Raw genomic sequence first — 14,989 nt, 5'->3', positions numbered from 1 at the left:
GATCTATTTTGAAATGAAAGAGGTCTCCTTGGACCCGTGTAGTCCAAAGGAACTCTCGGCCACATCCCCTCAAGAGTGGCCGTGAGTTTCCATGGCTCACACGGGTCAAGACGGGCTCTTCAATTCCGATCTAAATCCCTTCCCGTCATACTAATACATTACATGCGATAAACGACGGAAAAAACACGGGAACCAACTAACTTCGGGGAAGGAGAGGCCGCCCTAGCCTCGGGTGAGCCAAGAGTTCCTTGGGACTAGGCCGTGGGTTCCCTTGGTTCGACCGTAGCTTAGACGTCTCTCCTACCTCGATCCTAGTCATTTCCCATCACGGTACATACGTTATATGGACGTGCAACGTGATAAACGACGTACATTTGCATGGGAATATATAAAAAACTTGAACTTGCATGCATTTCGGTTTGTTAACCACCCTAACCCCCATAACAAACAAGTATCAAAAATCCTAGCTTCTCTAAGTCATAGAGGAGTTTTACCTAGCCTCAGAACACGAGGAAAGAGTCAGAGAAGTGGCAAAGGGAGTCGGGAGACTCGGTTGGAACGAACAGACCCGAACCGGTGCAGTCGGGTCACTGGTAGACCCGACTGGCAGTCTGGCTTGTCGGGGCTGTACCGGTTGATTGGGATGGAAGTTTCGTGCGGGGCCAGTTGCGTTGGATTCCCAAGAGACTAAGGATCGCGCCTGTGGTGGTTTCGGGAGGAGAGCATCTGTAGATTTTCCGGAAATCAAAAACAAAGTCGGGTCAGTAAAAAAGGACAGACCCAGTCGGGTCAAAACAGACCCGACTGGCACCCGATGAAGAAACGGCTCCACAGGAGGCTCCCGGTGGTCTTTTGATGCAAGGTCAGTGGAATTGGACTCCTAACTGACTGAGGATCACGGTGATAGGTGGATCGTAGCTAGATTCAACCCGAGCTGACCTGTACATTGCTGCAAAGTTCGGGTTAGAAAAGTAAACCAGAGGAACAAACCCGATTGGCACCCGATGAAGAAACGACTCTACGGGAGGCTCCCGGTGGTCTTTTGATGCAAGGTCAGTGGAATTGGACTCCTAACTGAGTGAGGATTATGCATGCAGTGGTTTCATGAGGATTGGACATGTCAATTTCCCTAAAAGATGCAAAGAAAACCGGGAAAAAACTGGAAAATCTGTGAAGGGAGAAAGGAGAGAAAAGGCGGTGGTGCACGGTTAAACGGCTCTCGGCACGCGACCACCTTGTCACGAGGAAGAGTGAGGGTCGTGAGGAACCCCTAGGAAGTGATGGCACAACTCGCCATGGTCGTGGGAAGAAATGGCGCGCCGAGGATCCCGGGGTGGCTATGGAAACCCGTTTCTGTACTGTTTCTGTTACCTGCTGAAACGGTGTGTTGGAGGCTTGAAATGCTAAAACTAAGTTCGGAAATGGATTTAGAAGGTCGAAAACATGTGGGGTAAGAAGTTTGGTCAAGGCTCGGGCAAAGTCGGGGGGCGGGACTCGCCTAGGAACCGGGAAAGTACCTAGAGATCCGATTCTGGAATGTTCTAGATCTGCATGATGGGAGCTTCAAATGCCGAAACTAACACCGGAAATGGACTTGGGAGGTCAAGTACGTGTGGAATATGAAGTTTGGTCAAGTTTGGTTCGGGTTGAGTAGCGGTCGCCGGAAAACGGTTGAGTTTTCTAGCAATTTTGGCCTTGAACCGGGCTGTGCTTGGGCTGAACGAAGTGTTGAAGTTTGAGAGGAATTTGAGAGAGTTTTTGAGTGAGAAAGCTAGAGAGAGAGTGCAAGAGGAGTTGTGATTAAGTTAATGACCCAATGCACTTATAAAAGCAAGCTTAATGACAAGATTAAGTGGAGTTAAGTGCACTTAAGTGGTGCTTAGGGGATCCAAATCTTTGGAGGGAAGATTAGGGTTGGGAAGTTGTCTTGAAAGGTGATGGGAGGTGATGGATGGGAGAAGGGAAGTGATGGGTGTAAGAAGATATTTTGAAAATGTGTGGTGGAGGCTCATTTGTCTTGCTTCTATAGAAGAGCCATGGCTTGCGGCTTGGCTTGGCTCGGCTCGGCTTGGCTAGCTCAAGGGTCCCACTTGACTAAGAGAAAAGCCGGAAGAAGCTTGAGGCTCGATTGGTCACGTGTTCGATTTTCGTGGTTCACTTGAACGACGAATTATCGATGTGCTCGCGAATACGGTTTTAATGAGCCTAATATTGACATGTTTCTTGAAAGCAATTGCTCGGGTGACTCGGGGACTCGAAAGTCGGTTTTGCTCCGTTTGGATGATCGGAGCGAAGTTGTCCGCTTCTGATGCCTATTTTCACTTCTGCGTGTTGTAAGGCTCGCACTAGTGTATTTTTCGCATTGAGCAGCGGTTTACTTGCCGGCCTCGGCTAGAGATCGATAACTGGAGATGACCTAGGAATCCGCGAACGGGGCTTTCTCAGTGTTTCCCGAGTGTTCTGATGTGTTCAGAGACCAACGTGATCTCCGCTTGTCAAAAATGAGTCCGAAAGCTTGTCGGGAGGCGTTCGTGACCATTGAAACGTCACTCGGGAGATCGGTATGACTTGCTTGGTCCGAACCGAAATGATTTCCTAGCCCTTGGGGGTTATTGGGAGTGGGTGGTGCAAAGCTCGGACGTCAACATTTTCCCCGAATGAGCTATGAGTGCAAGATTCCGGGTGAAAGGGGCCCTTTTGCTGCTAGAATGGTACTCGGGAAACCTAAATGGATTATGCAATGTGATTAGGGTTTATCTCCCCGGCCCTTGAGGTCCTCGGGATTGGTTGGCGCGGATTTCGTGCACTGACGGTTCATTAAAAGGGTTTCTGGCCACGTTTCTGTGCAAAAAGGGGCCCTTTCTCCAGGTCGGGATCCACTTGGGAGACCAAGACAGACTCCGAAAGGCAGTCTGAAACTTGTTCCTTGGTCCTGGTGGTCCTTGGGTGTGTGCAGGTTTGTTTCCGGGTGCCGTTTATCTGTTCGTGAATTGGGCCTCTCGAGGGCCCTGTTAGGAAGGCGTCTGTGAGAGTTCAGGGGTGTCCCGGCTTAAGCAGGATGCCTCCGAAACGCGCCCGGACGTGTCATTGGTCACTTTGGCACCGAGAGAGATTTTTAGAGTCCCACATTGAGCACCTTTCAATGCTTCGGTGGTTCGGTGATGAATAGTGTCACTGTGCCGACTCCTGTTGCTTCGGGGCTCGTCGTCTGTTTACTCTTCCGATTGCCCTCTCATGCTCTCCTGGTGGGCCCTGCTTTTCTCTTGTTATTCATGACTCTGTGCCCGCACGTTCGCCTCCGATTTTCCGATCGTGAATAGTGTTCCGAGCTTTGGTCAGAAGTCCTCTGTCGGAGCCGGTGGACCAAAATGGGGTGCTGACAGCGGTCCACCGGGCGGAGTGTCCTCCAAATGCGCATGATTTCTTGCCTAGGCGGTGTGATTACTTCGAGCCTGAGGCCGGGAGCCGAGCGGTCCGTCCTTACCTAAATGGAGGAGATGTCGATTCAACGTCTTAAGAATCAAACCAATGTAATGTCCTAAGTTGTTTTGGAAATAATGCATGCGGTGCAGAAAGATAAACTATAACCGTATTCTTTACAGTGTACATCACTCTTTTTTCAAAGAAAACAACAAAAGGCCCGTCCTAAAAGAAAACTACGGGCCGACTCAACGACTTGACTTTGGGGTCGGTTGACGGTATGGAGGCAAAGATTGGTCTGGCATGACGGTCCCTGTGTATGCATGATTTTCAGTGCTATTGGGAGAACCACTAACTAGGGATGGGGGGCTCCCGATACAAGGGTGCGAATTCCTTGAAATCGAGCGAGGATCTTTGGGGGCCGGTTCAGTGGCATAGCCGACTCGATCCGTTCCCTTACTTGGAACCTCTGACTAACCTAGCTTCCTATTTTGGCGCCCGTGGGATTTCGGACGAGGTACCTAGAAACCCGCTAGAATGATGCAATGCAAGTGCGTAAAATAAATGTTCGTGAAATAAATGTGCTTAAAACAAATGTACAGAAAGCGATAAATAAACATGCAAGCAAGCAAACGGAATCGAACCCGAACCCTCTAAATTCCCCAGTGGAGTCGCCAAGCTATGCGCACCCAAATTTTAATCTCGTCGGGGCACGCATGTGCGAAGCCTATGCAACGCGGCTTGGGAGTGTCCACCTTCTCAGGGACGCGCGACGGACACACGTGAGAAGGAGTCGCCACTTACTATTTACGACTCGTAGGTCGAGGGCCATTGAGTCGCCCGAGTCTAGGGGTACGGGGTACACATAAATACTAAGGCAATGATCATACGGAACCGAAAATTCCGAATTCGGGAGTTCTATTACGTGCGGACCTATATCCCGCACGTCCTTTCAGTGCTCTAGTTTACTAGGCTTACCATTTTGTTTATTTACCGCGTGATTTAGGGTTACACTTGACTCGCCCGTTTTGACACCGTAAAGTCGATGAATTGATCAAGTTGGGCCAAGAACACGAAAGATGAGTAGGCTTGTGCGTCGAGGAATCGATTCACCATCTTAGCGTTACGATTCATCGAATTGAGACCACGAGTATTCGAGCTTACTCATCTTTTGGTAACAATAGACCAGCTTGACCGGTTCAACACTCGGACCTGTCGCTCACCGATAGGGGATCCTTACAAATGAATGAGTGAATGTACAAACAAAATCCTCGCAATGTTCTCTCGAATAATTACAAAGTACAACTGAATAAATAAATGGATCCCGATCGGTTTGCATTGGGCCAATATTACACTCCGGCTCACCGTGTGTTTTGAATAACCGATGAATAAATTAAGGCAACGCGGGCTTAAAGAGCCGGGGGTCGGGTCCGATCGAACCAACGGTCTGCAGGAGAATCGATCGGTTCCCACTGTAACCGTTGGATCGATCGAGCTCCCGGGTGATATCTAAACGCGTTTCACACATCCAATCCAAATTGCCTTCAATATAGGCCATACTCAGGATGTGATGGTGACTCGAGGCTAGATCCCATTCCGCGCTCGGGTTGCACGCACTCAGTGAATTAGGAGGCGTTGGACCTCGTGTTCGGTGATTTGGCACGTTGGACCCCGTGCAACACGGAACCTATGGGCTCGGACCCGAACCGCAACGAATCAGCCAAAGCAAATGGAAAACAGAAGAAAACTGATAAAACTGATGAAAAACAGACAATAACTGACAAACATAGATAAATACAGACAAGTTGTATATTAAGTCGAATGTACGTGATTTAATCAGTTATTAACCAGGGTTGATTAGCAAACAATGTATCTAACCTAGGCAAACAACGAGGTAGGCTGGAATATGGTTTTAGACCAGTTACATGCGTGGATTTGTTTTAAAACTTTATGCAGTGATGTGTCACTGTGGTTTCACCGAATTAGCCAAACTTGTATCTTTGACTTTAAATTGGAACCTAGCATTCCACATATCCATTATCTAATGTTTGATTAAGACAGATACATGATTAATCCAGTTTTTCGTGTTTTGGAATGGAAATGAAAATGCCCACCACCGAATCTACAATAGGGGGATAGAAACACCGAAAGTGGACGGAATGAGCCGTGCGAATGAAACTCCCACCCGAACGGGTCGCCCTTTTTCTTCCATAGATCAAGGTGTTTCCGACTCCCTAATGCCTAAGATATCGGTGAATCGCGGAATGACGATTATGCCCTTGATCGGTAAAACGTGTGTAGTTTGCATATAAATTAAAGATCGCGTGACACGAAGAGGTCTAAAAAGGACTCGACCGTCTCGACTCGAGTCACCTCGAATTGGGCCCGGACTCGAGTCATAGTGCACGAGTACTCGCTAGACTCTGATTCTATTCGTGTTACACGTCTTGGCGTTTTGAAATTGTGAGCTTTTTAAGGAAAAGGGCATTTCCGCAGTTCCATGAACCACCGATGCGCTTACGAATTAGTGATCAATTTATCCAATTATTTAGTTCGAGTGATTTAATTAACCGAATGATACGTCCCGTTCCTCTCATTTGTGGAATTATTCGATGGCGGTGATCTTGTATCATGGATATTATGGGTCTAACGGTTAATTATCCGAAATTAACTTATCTATCATGTGACTATCGCGTGGCTAACGATAAAACGTGAAATATGAATACAATCAATTCCAAGGGACGACTCTGAAGCAACGAAGGAGACCACCCTAAACCCAGGAATGGTCAAAGAGCATTTGGCCACTCCTCCAAGGGTTAGGCCGAGAGCTCTCCTTGACTCGACTTGGGTTATGGAGGGTCTCCTACGTCGATTCCGGTCATGTCTTGCATGTATAATACATCAAGCACAAGGACAACACATATTTCGGTGAAAATGAAAGGAAATCGACGCCGCCAAGATCTCGAAACGCAACCAAACACACAAACAAACACATATAGTATATAATATAAAGAAATCAATAAAACGGCGTCGATTCATACAATGGTAAAACGTGAAACACGGGAACCGATCTATTTCGGAACGAAAGAGGCCTCCTTGGACCCGTGTGGTCCAAAGGAACTCTCGACCACATCCCCTCAAGAGTGGCCGTGAGTTTCCATGGCTCACATGGGTCAAGGCGGGCTCTTCAACTCCGATCTAAATCTTTTCCCGTCATGCCAATACATTACATGCGATAAACGACGGTAAAGACGCGGGAACCAACTAGTTTCGGGGAAGAGGTGGCCGATTTAGCCTCGGAGGAACCAAGAAAGCTCACGGGTCCCTCCCTTGGGACTAGGCCGTGGGTTCCCATGGTCCGACCGTGGCTTAGACGCCTCTCCTACCTCGATCCTAGCCATTTCCCATCAGGGCACATGCGTTCATGCGACGTATAAACGAGACATAGGGGACGTACGTGCATGGGATTGCATGAAATTGGAGGAAAGAACCTAACTTGCATATAACATGCATATTAATCACTTTATTGTATCATAACAAACAAAGATCGAAAACCTAGTCCCTTTAAGTCGTAGAGGAGCGTTACCTAGCCTCGATGTACGAGGGAAAGAGTTGGGGAAGTGGCAAGAGGGTCGGGTGACTCGGCTGGATGTGATGGACAGTGGACACTCGAGAGCAGTGGCAGTGGCAGCTTGGAGAAAATGAGGTCGGCACGATGACTCCGACCGCGGCAAGGTGCAAGATCAGGCTCCTTGGACTCCTAAGGGACGGACCTAGACGTTCGTGGACAGTCTCGAACATGCCAAGGCGGAGGTTGTGCACGGTGGTATGGCTCTTGGACTGTGACCACCTCTTCATGGGGAAGAGTGAGGGTTGTGAGGGACCCTTTAAACGTGATGGCACAACTCGCCGAAGTTGTGGGAAGAAATGGCACGTTGTAGAAGTCCAGGTGCACCCGGTGAACGGTCTTGGGACCCGATGGTGTTCACGGTCGAAACGTGAGGTTGGAGGCTTCGAATCGAAAATCTAAGCTCGGAAATGAACTTAGGGGGTGGGAAATATGCAGACTAGGGAGTTTGGTGATGTTTGACTTAAGTGGGGTCGGGCGTGATCGGAATACCGGGTGGTTTTCCGTAAATTTCGGCAGGTTTCGGCTTTGGGATGAGTTGGACAAAATGAGGAAGAGGGCTGGGGTTTGAGAGGATTTTAGAGAGAAGTTGGCTTGAGAGAGAGTGAGATTGAAGAAGTCATTATCTTAATGATGTGAAAGGGCTTTATAGGCTAGGCTAATGGCTTGATTAAGTGAGGCAAAGTGTGATTAAGAGGGGGATTATGGGGCTGTCGAATTTTGAAGAGGGGTTTGTGTCACTTTGAGTGTAGGGAAAGTAAGGGAGAAGTGATGGGAAGTGATGGATGTGAGGATGTGTAAGAGATATTTGAAATGTGTGGAGGGGGGAAGCTCTTGGGTTTGAGCCACCGAAATTGGGATTGAGCCGTGGCTTAGGGGTGGTTGAGCCGAAGCTTAGGGTTGAGCAGTGGCTGTGGGTTTTAGCCGTGGCTTGGAGGCTTGGCTTGGCTGAGCTGTGGGTCCCATTCGACTAGGAGAAAAGCCGGGAGAAGCTCGAGACTCAATTGATCGCGCGCGTCCGATCCCTGAGGTCCGATTAATTGATAGATTTGGAATGTTTGCACGAAGAGAATTTGAATGAGCCTAACATCGCCATATGTCATGTGAACGAATATTCGGATGACTCGGCACCTCGAGAGTCGGTTTTGTCCCGTTTGGACATTCAGAGTGGAGTTGTCCGTCCTCGTTCTCCAATTGCTCCTTTGTGCATTGTAGTGTTCATCTCGGTGAGCTTTTTGCCCTGTGCGGAATCGTTGGTTCGTCGTCCTTGACCGAAGACCATTAGCCGGAGGTGACCTAGGGATCCGTGATCAAGGTTTTCTCAGTGTTTCCCGAATGTTCTGAGGTGTTTGGAGACCGCTGTGGCCTCTGTTTGTCAGAAACATGCTCCGAAGACTTGCTGAGAGGCGTTCGTGACCACTGAAATGTCGCTCGGGAGACCTGACTGATTTGCTTGGCCCGAGGTGAAATGATTTCCCTAATCCTAAGAGTCGTAGGGAATGAGTGGTGTGAAGCCCGGACGTCAACTTTCCACCGAATGAGCTCTGAGTGTTGGATTCTGTTTGACGGGGTCCCCTTTCCGGGTCGGGACTCACTTGGGAGACCAAGACGAGCCTCGAAAGGCAGTCTGAAACTTGTTCCATGGTCCTGGTGGTTCTTGGGTGTGTGCAAACCCGTTTCCGGGTGCCATTTACTCATCCGTGGATCAGGCGTCTCGGGGGCCTTGTTAAGAAAGGCGTTTACGAAGGTTCGGGGGTGCCCGGCTTAAGCAGGAGGCTTCTGAAATGCGCTCGGAGGTGCTATTGGTCATTTTGGTACCAAGAGGGATTTTTAAAGTCCCATATCGGATATCTTCTGACGCTCCGGTGATCCGGCGATGAATAGTGCCACAGTGCCAGCTTCTACTGTTTTCGGGGTTCGTTGTATGTTTGTTCTTTTGATTGCTCTCCTCTACCTTTTTAGTGGACCATGCTTCTCTCCCGTAATTCATGACTCTGTACCCGCATGTTCGCCTCCGGTTTCCCGATCATGAATAGTAACCCGAGTTTTGGTTGGAAGTCCTCTATTGGAGCCGATGGACCAAAATGAGGTGCTGACACCTGGTATATTCGAGGCCTGCCAGGCGAAGCAGTCTAGGTTGGAGTAGAGAAAGTCCAGCAACGACTCTTGAACACTTGGAGCCAACCTAGTTCCCACTTTTATCTTCTTTCCATCAGGGCCCACTCTAACTTCTTCATATTCCTCCACCGGGACGGGCCGAAAGGTGCCATCGCGTTGATCTAATTCCACCGTCAGTGTTTACTCCACCTGCTTCCCTTTCAGCAACGCTATGTAACATCTTCGCAACGTTGACTGGTCAAAGCAAATTTCTCTGACTCCGTTACTGGTGGGGAACTTCAACTTCAAATGGAAAGTCGAGGCCATAACCTTGATGGCATTTAGCGTTGGTCTGCCTATCGCGTTGTATCCCGAATGGCAGTCCACCAGTAAGAAGTTGACTATCATGTTAACCCTCTGGGGCTCTTTGCCGAATACTACAGGCAGGTTGACGGAGCCTAGCAGCTCTGCAATGTTTCTCGTGAAGCTGACCCAGGGAGATTTAACTTGCTTGAGGCTTTCCTTCGCTAGCCCCATTTGATGGAACACATACAGAAAAAAAAAAAAAAAGTATGTCTGCAGAGCTCCTTGTGTCCACTAGCATCCGCTTCACTGTGTAAGCCCCGGCCCGAGTTGATATCACGAGCGTGTCATCATGGGGGTAGAGTACATGCTCCGAGTCCTTCTCACATAAGCTAAGGACGGGATCCTCAGGTCCTCTGTCCTTGATTCGCTTACGTGTTGAGGACATGTCTACGGACTTCACTTATCGGGCATGGGCTATTCATGCACTATTAGATGCTCCTCCGAATGCCTCTCCCTCAAATATCACATGAATAACCCTTAGGTGATGTGCTCCCTCCGGGTACTTCCTGATTCACGACGGTCTTCTCAAGAGTCATTGCGGCTAGAACGCCTATGCTCGCGGGGCCTATTCCCCTTGCAGGATTCCCTCCTCGAATCATATTTCCCCCGATTCTTGGGAGAGGACCCTTGCGGAGGTCTCCTGTCGTAGCCTCAGCCCGGACAAACATTTTTAGGTGCCCTTATTGGATTAGCTTCTCAAATTCAAACATCAGCTGCTTGCATTCATCAGCGTCACGACCATACGCCTTGTGGTGTTCACAATAGCTGGACAGATCATTACCCAAATTTGCGGCTTTCTTGCGTGGCGGAGGTGGCTTGATCAGGCCTGGCTTTGCCAGCTCATGAAGAACAAGCGACTAAGGGGCAATAGGAGGAGTAAACTATTTTGGACATTTCCCTTAGCGTTTATTATCCCAGGGGGATCCTTTCGCTTTTCTCCTAACCGGCCTTTACCCTTCTTTTCTACAGCCAGCGACTCCTCCAAGGTCATGTATCTCTTGGCCCTCGCGAAGAGGTCGCCCAAGTTCTGGCCTGGATGTACAATGTGGTCCTTAGTGAAGTATCCATGCTTGCACCCTCTTCGGAATGCAGATATAATCTCGCACACAGTGACCTCGGGTACCTCTACAACCACTCCAAAAAAGCGCTCATACCAAGTGCGAAGCGTCTCCCCCTCTCTCTGCTCTATACTGAACAAGTAGTTCACATCTTTGCAAATATCTCTGGTTGCCCCTAAACCTCTGAACGAACAACTCCCGTAGTCGGTCGAAGCTAGAGATAGAACTCACGAGGAGTGAGTAGAACCATTTTGCTGCTAACCTAATCAATGTCCCTAGAAAGAGTGAACACTTCACCCTCTCATTGGAAGTCTTTCCCAACCGCGAGGTGATGTGCTTGTGGATGTGGTTGTTTGGGTCAGACTTTCCGTCATAGGGGCTTATCTAGGGAAAAGCGAACCTCCGCGGTACGGTGGTGGAAAGAATTTCCTTCTTTATGGAACGTTTGTTGTCCACATCAAAGAGCACAATACCCTGCTTCTTCTTTTCATTCTCTGCAATTCGATTCTCTATAAGCTTGTTAAGCTCCTCAACTGTCATCTCCACCTTTAGGGGAACAACAAAATCTCACTCACGGAGAAAAGGTCCTTCCAGGCGCGGGCTTCCATTCTTCCTCTTGTTCTTCTGGAATTTCTCGGGCTATTCCCCACATTCTAATCGAGCTTGAGGCCCTTCGCGTTTGACAGGGCTGCTTTGAGAGCCTTGTGGAGCGCCGATGGCATTCTTCAGAGCCATCTACTTATATTGGTGAAGGGTAACTCGTACCCGATCTCTTGTCTCCTGTGGGAAGGCCTCTAACAGCTCTTTCTCAGTCTAAGAATCTCTTTCAAGGGGGGCGATGACGAGCAGTGGGGGAGAGGAGTCATTTCGCTGTCTGTTGGCGAGGAGGATCGTCGTTGCCGGGGCTTTGTGATCAGCAGGGGGTTGTTTGCCACTGTTGCCTGGGGGCAACTGCTCGTCAGGGTCATGGATAGAGCGCCCCAGCTTTGGGACTATTATGTGCTGAATTAGCCAGATTCCGGTTGAAAATCATCTTGCTAAGCTCTTGAACGTAAAACAAGGAAAAACACTAGATTTGCGCGTCATTTCCCACAAATGGCGTCAATGTTAGGACCACGCAATTCGGATCCAAAACACGAGTAACTCACATGTTTTGTCGATGAAGACACTTGATCCACAATCCACATTTGGCCTCGAACACCGCACAAAGGGAAGATTGGGGATGGTACTCGATTTCCCTCTCCGGTGCTCAAGTCAATGTGAGCCGTGAATATAAGAAAAAAATAGTGAATTATTGATCAACCCTAGAAACATGTAAAGTGCATGTATTTATAGAGGGCTTAGAGATAAATTATGTTACCACCATGACGAGATATTCGATATATTTCCGTATCCTATATCTCCATATATTAGGAAGCGTATCCCGTAGTTATGGAAAATTCCCTATTATAACTTATACTGACAGGCCTTCGCGAGTGGATCTCATTGGGAGGGCTAAACATGCCTCGTGAATTACCAGACTGGGCCTCGTTGGGCCTCACCAAGGTCGTTGGGCCTTTAGGCCACATCAGGTCGGAGCCCAAAATCCTATCCCTAACAGGTTCCTTGGAAGTTACCAAATGGAACGTGCTTGGACAAGATAAAGTCATGTTGCGGAAAAATACCAATTTCATTCCTAAAAAGAAAAATCACATATCTGGAAACAAAGTTCGTCTTACGTTATCTGGACATGAGCTTCTCAAAGAGAGAAAACTGTCATATAATGCTTACATCTACAGCAAAACTGCTCTCTATACACGGACTGAAAAACTTGCATCTTTTGCAAGATAAGCGGTTCCTTTTATGCCTTGCCTATGTACTCCACATCAAACAAGAGAACAGAATTGGGGGGAATGATACATGACCCTGCACAGTCCAAAAGCGAAATGTATGAAGAATTTCTTATGGGATGAATTGAAATAACTGAATTATATTTTCCTCAGAAAGCAAGAATTTTTCTCAAAAAAAAAAAATTCCCAACTTCACGTAATTTTTTTTTTGGCCATAACTTCATGCCAATTCACTGTAGTTTCGTATATACCTCCTCTGCATCCAGCTCCTCTCATGCCATATCCAAGCTCCGGAGGAAGCTTTAGTATCCGCTTGCCACCTGAGTTGTTTAAAGAAATATCGAACCTCATGGTCGGAAATACTACAGATTGGAATCTACTAAGTAATGAATAGTACCGGCAAGCATTGGAGGAACGCCCTCACCACCTAAGATGCCTTCATCCCAGCCCTTGATAACCTGTAGAAACCAATGAACGTTCACCTACTTCACCCGGCTGCAACCTTCTCCATAAAAGATTTTAGACCCCAAGGCTCACTTAATATAATAATCATGCTAAAAAGAACCCGTTTCGATTACTTGGTAAAACCAATTGTTTCGATGCCAGAGACTGCATATTTTTGGGAAATAATTGCAGAACCAATAAGCGTAAGTTCTTTTAGTGTTGGAGATTAGGCCTGTTGACCTTCTAGCTCACAGCATTACCCTATTAAAACGCCGTTATAGTAATAAATCGTTGGAGTTGGTCTTCAAGTGGATAAAGAAACCTGTATCATGCGTTTCTAACTTTCTCCAGAATGAAGCAAGCAGCGAATACAATAGACCGAGCCAAAAGAGAGGGGGGATTTTGCTACCAAGTATAGAGCTAGATATGTTTACATACCTCTCCAACACCAACACGGAAAGTGAGAGGCTTCCCACGATTATAGCTGCTGTCAAATACCTTCCCATTCTCCAGTTTCCCGACGTAATGCGCCTGTCCATTCGTTCACTGCTCATTTGTTTGATAATCAACTAGTTCACTACTCCAAGAATAATAAATTCATAATTTTTCCAGTTCCCCAATATTCATAATGCTGTTGTATCTTCTTCCTCTTGTTTTCCTAAGCAGGGGATAACTGTAGGAGCAAATATTTACCGGCCAAAGGTCTAAAAGATATCTTTTTCAAGCCCAGAGACATCTAGCATAAAATGTTCTAAAAACTTATGTCAACTAATTATTCCAATACTCTCAACAAAATCGAAAATGGCAGGCTCTACTCCACAGTTGCACTAACGACGGATATAGAAGGCTCTGCAGTTTCTTGCGGACATTTATTATTCAAGAACACTTCGTTTTCATTTTATCATGCTATTCAAAAGGTTAATGGCAGCCCACAACACGGCATTACAAGATTAAGAAAGCAAAAGCAGTACATGGCAATGGTTATTAGAACTTAGAAGAGCATACTATATCCCACTACTTCGCTTGAGGGAGCTCTTCCCACTCATTTTCAAACCATATTAAACAGAGACAACTTTAATTAACAAACCTATCAGTGACACACAACTTGATCATATCCCCGGTTCTTCTAAATGTTTTTCCGATGTGGGACATCCTTAACAAAGTTTTTAATTAAATTCATCCTTAACACATTCTAAATGTAGAAAAATCTTTAAACAGGAGCATCATGAATTCAACTTTGATCAGTTTCAGCCAAACACAAACTGCAAAATTATACGAGCAAAATACTTGAGATGATGATAATATATCAGACATTCTCAAAACTGGAGAGGAAGAGGAACAGGGGAAATGAATCACCTTAATAAGCTGTCCTTTCGCCGCCTCGGCGCCATAACCCACCACCTTATCACAGTAGGCGAGCCCCGAAGGAGCCACTTTCAACTCACAAGGCCGCTGCTCGGCCGCTTCACTCTGCCACAACCACCCTGAGAGGACGAAATCGAAGAGCCCGACGCCCATGCCGAATCCAATTGCTTCCCTTCTGCTATAAGCAGCTGTTGGGTCGCTTCCATGAGCTCGCAAAAATGGTGGTAGTTGCGGGGGACCAGCATGGGTAGACTGAGCTGGAGATTTTCCGGCAGAAGGGGGCACCTCGCGGACGCTACGGATGACGGGCTCGGCGCTGTTCGGCTTGGCTTGGCGGAGGGGACGGGGAAGGCACTTTCCCGGTGAAATTGAAGCTGCCAGGGAGTTCATCTTTTCTCCGCCACCCAATTTTTCTCAGAAAGAGTACGATTGACCTCTGCTGATATATATATATATATATATAAATTTTGAATAAATTTCACCCAAAAAAAATCAGATATAATTCTTTTTTAATTTGAATATATTTCCGTCGGTTAGTGTATTTCTTAATAAAAAAATACAATTTATGATAAAACGTAAAAAAATATAAAGTTCGTATATTTTTAGTCAAAAATTATAGTCTGTGATAAAATGTAAAAAAAAAAGTATTTGTGATTTTTTTGAACATCATTTAAAAACATAATTTATTATAATAGTTTTAAATTTTATTATAGAAAAAGTAGTCGTTTTATGAGATTTAGTGAAATTCTGGCGTAATATGGGTATTCATCTAGTTATTTTTT

At 46.9% G+C, this 14,989-nt stretch overlaps 1 protein-coding gene across 1 annotated transcript; it reads right to left on the bottom strand.

Moving 5' to 3' along the window:
• Positions 1 to 12,217: 12,217 nt before the first annotated feature.
• On the bottom strand, positions 12,218 to 14,637 carry LOC116202373 (peptidyl-prolyl cis-trans isomerase FKBP13, chloroplastic-like). The gene is made up of 5 exons (XM_031533911.1): positions 14,199 to 14,637; positions 13,281 to 13,373; positions 12,796 to 12,856; positions 12,650 to 12,718; positions 12,218 to 12,474 (listed from the first exon to the last, which is right to left on the bottom strand). The coding sequence occupies exons 1-5, from the start codon at positions 14,595 to 14,597 to the stop codon at positions 12,410 to 12,412; spliced, it is 687 nt and encodes a 228-aa protein (XP_031389771.1). The 5' UTR covers positions 14,598 to 14,637; the 3' UTR covers positions 12,218 to 12,409.
• Between the last annotated feature and the right edge of the window lie 352 nt (positions 14,638 to 14,989).

The sequence above is a fragment of the Punica granatum genome, chromosome 4 (genome assembly GCF_007655135.1).
Source record: "Punica granatum isolate Tunisia-2019 chromosome 4, ASM765513v2, whole genome shotgun sequence".
In the NCBI taxonomy this organism is placed as follows: domain Eukaryota; kingdom Viridiplantae; phylum Streptophyta; class Magnoliopsida; order Myrtales; family Lythraceae; genus Punica; species Punica granatum.
The sequence above is the reverse complement of the archived record's forward strand: the minus strand, read 5'-3'. Positions and strand labels throughout refer to the sequence as shown.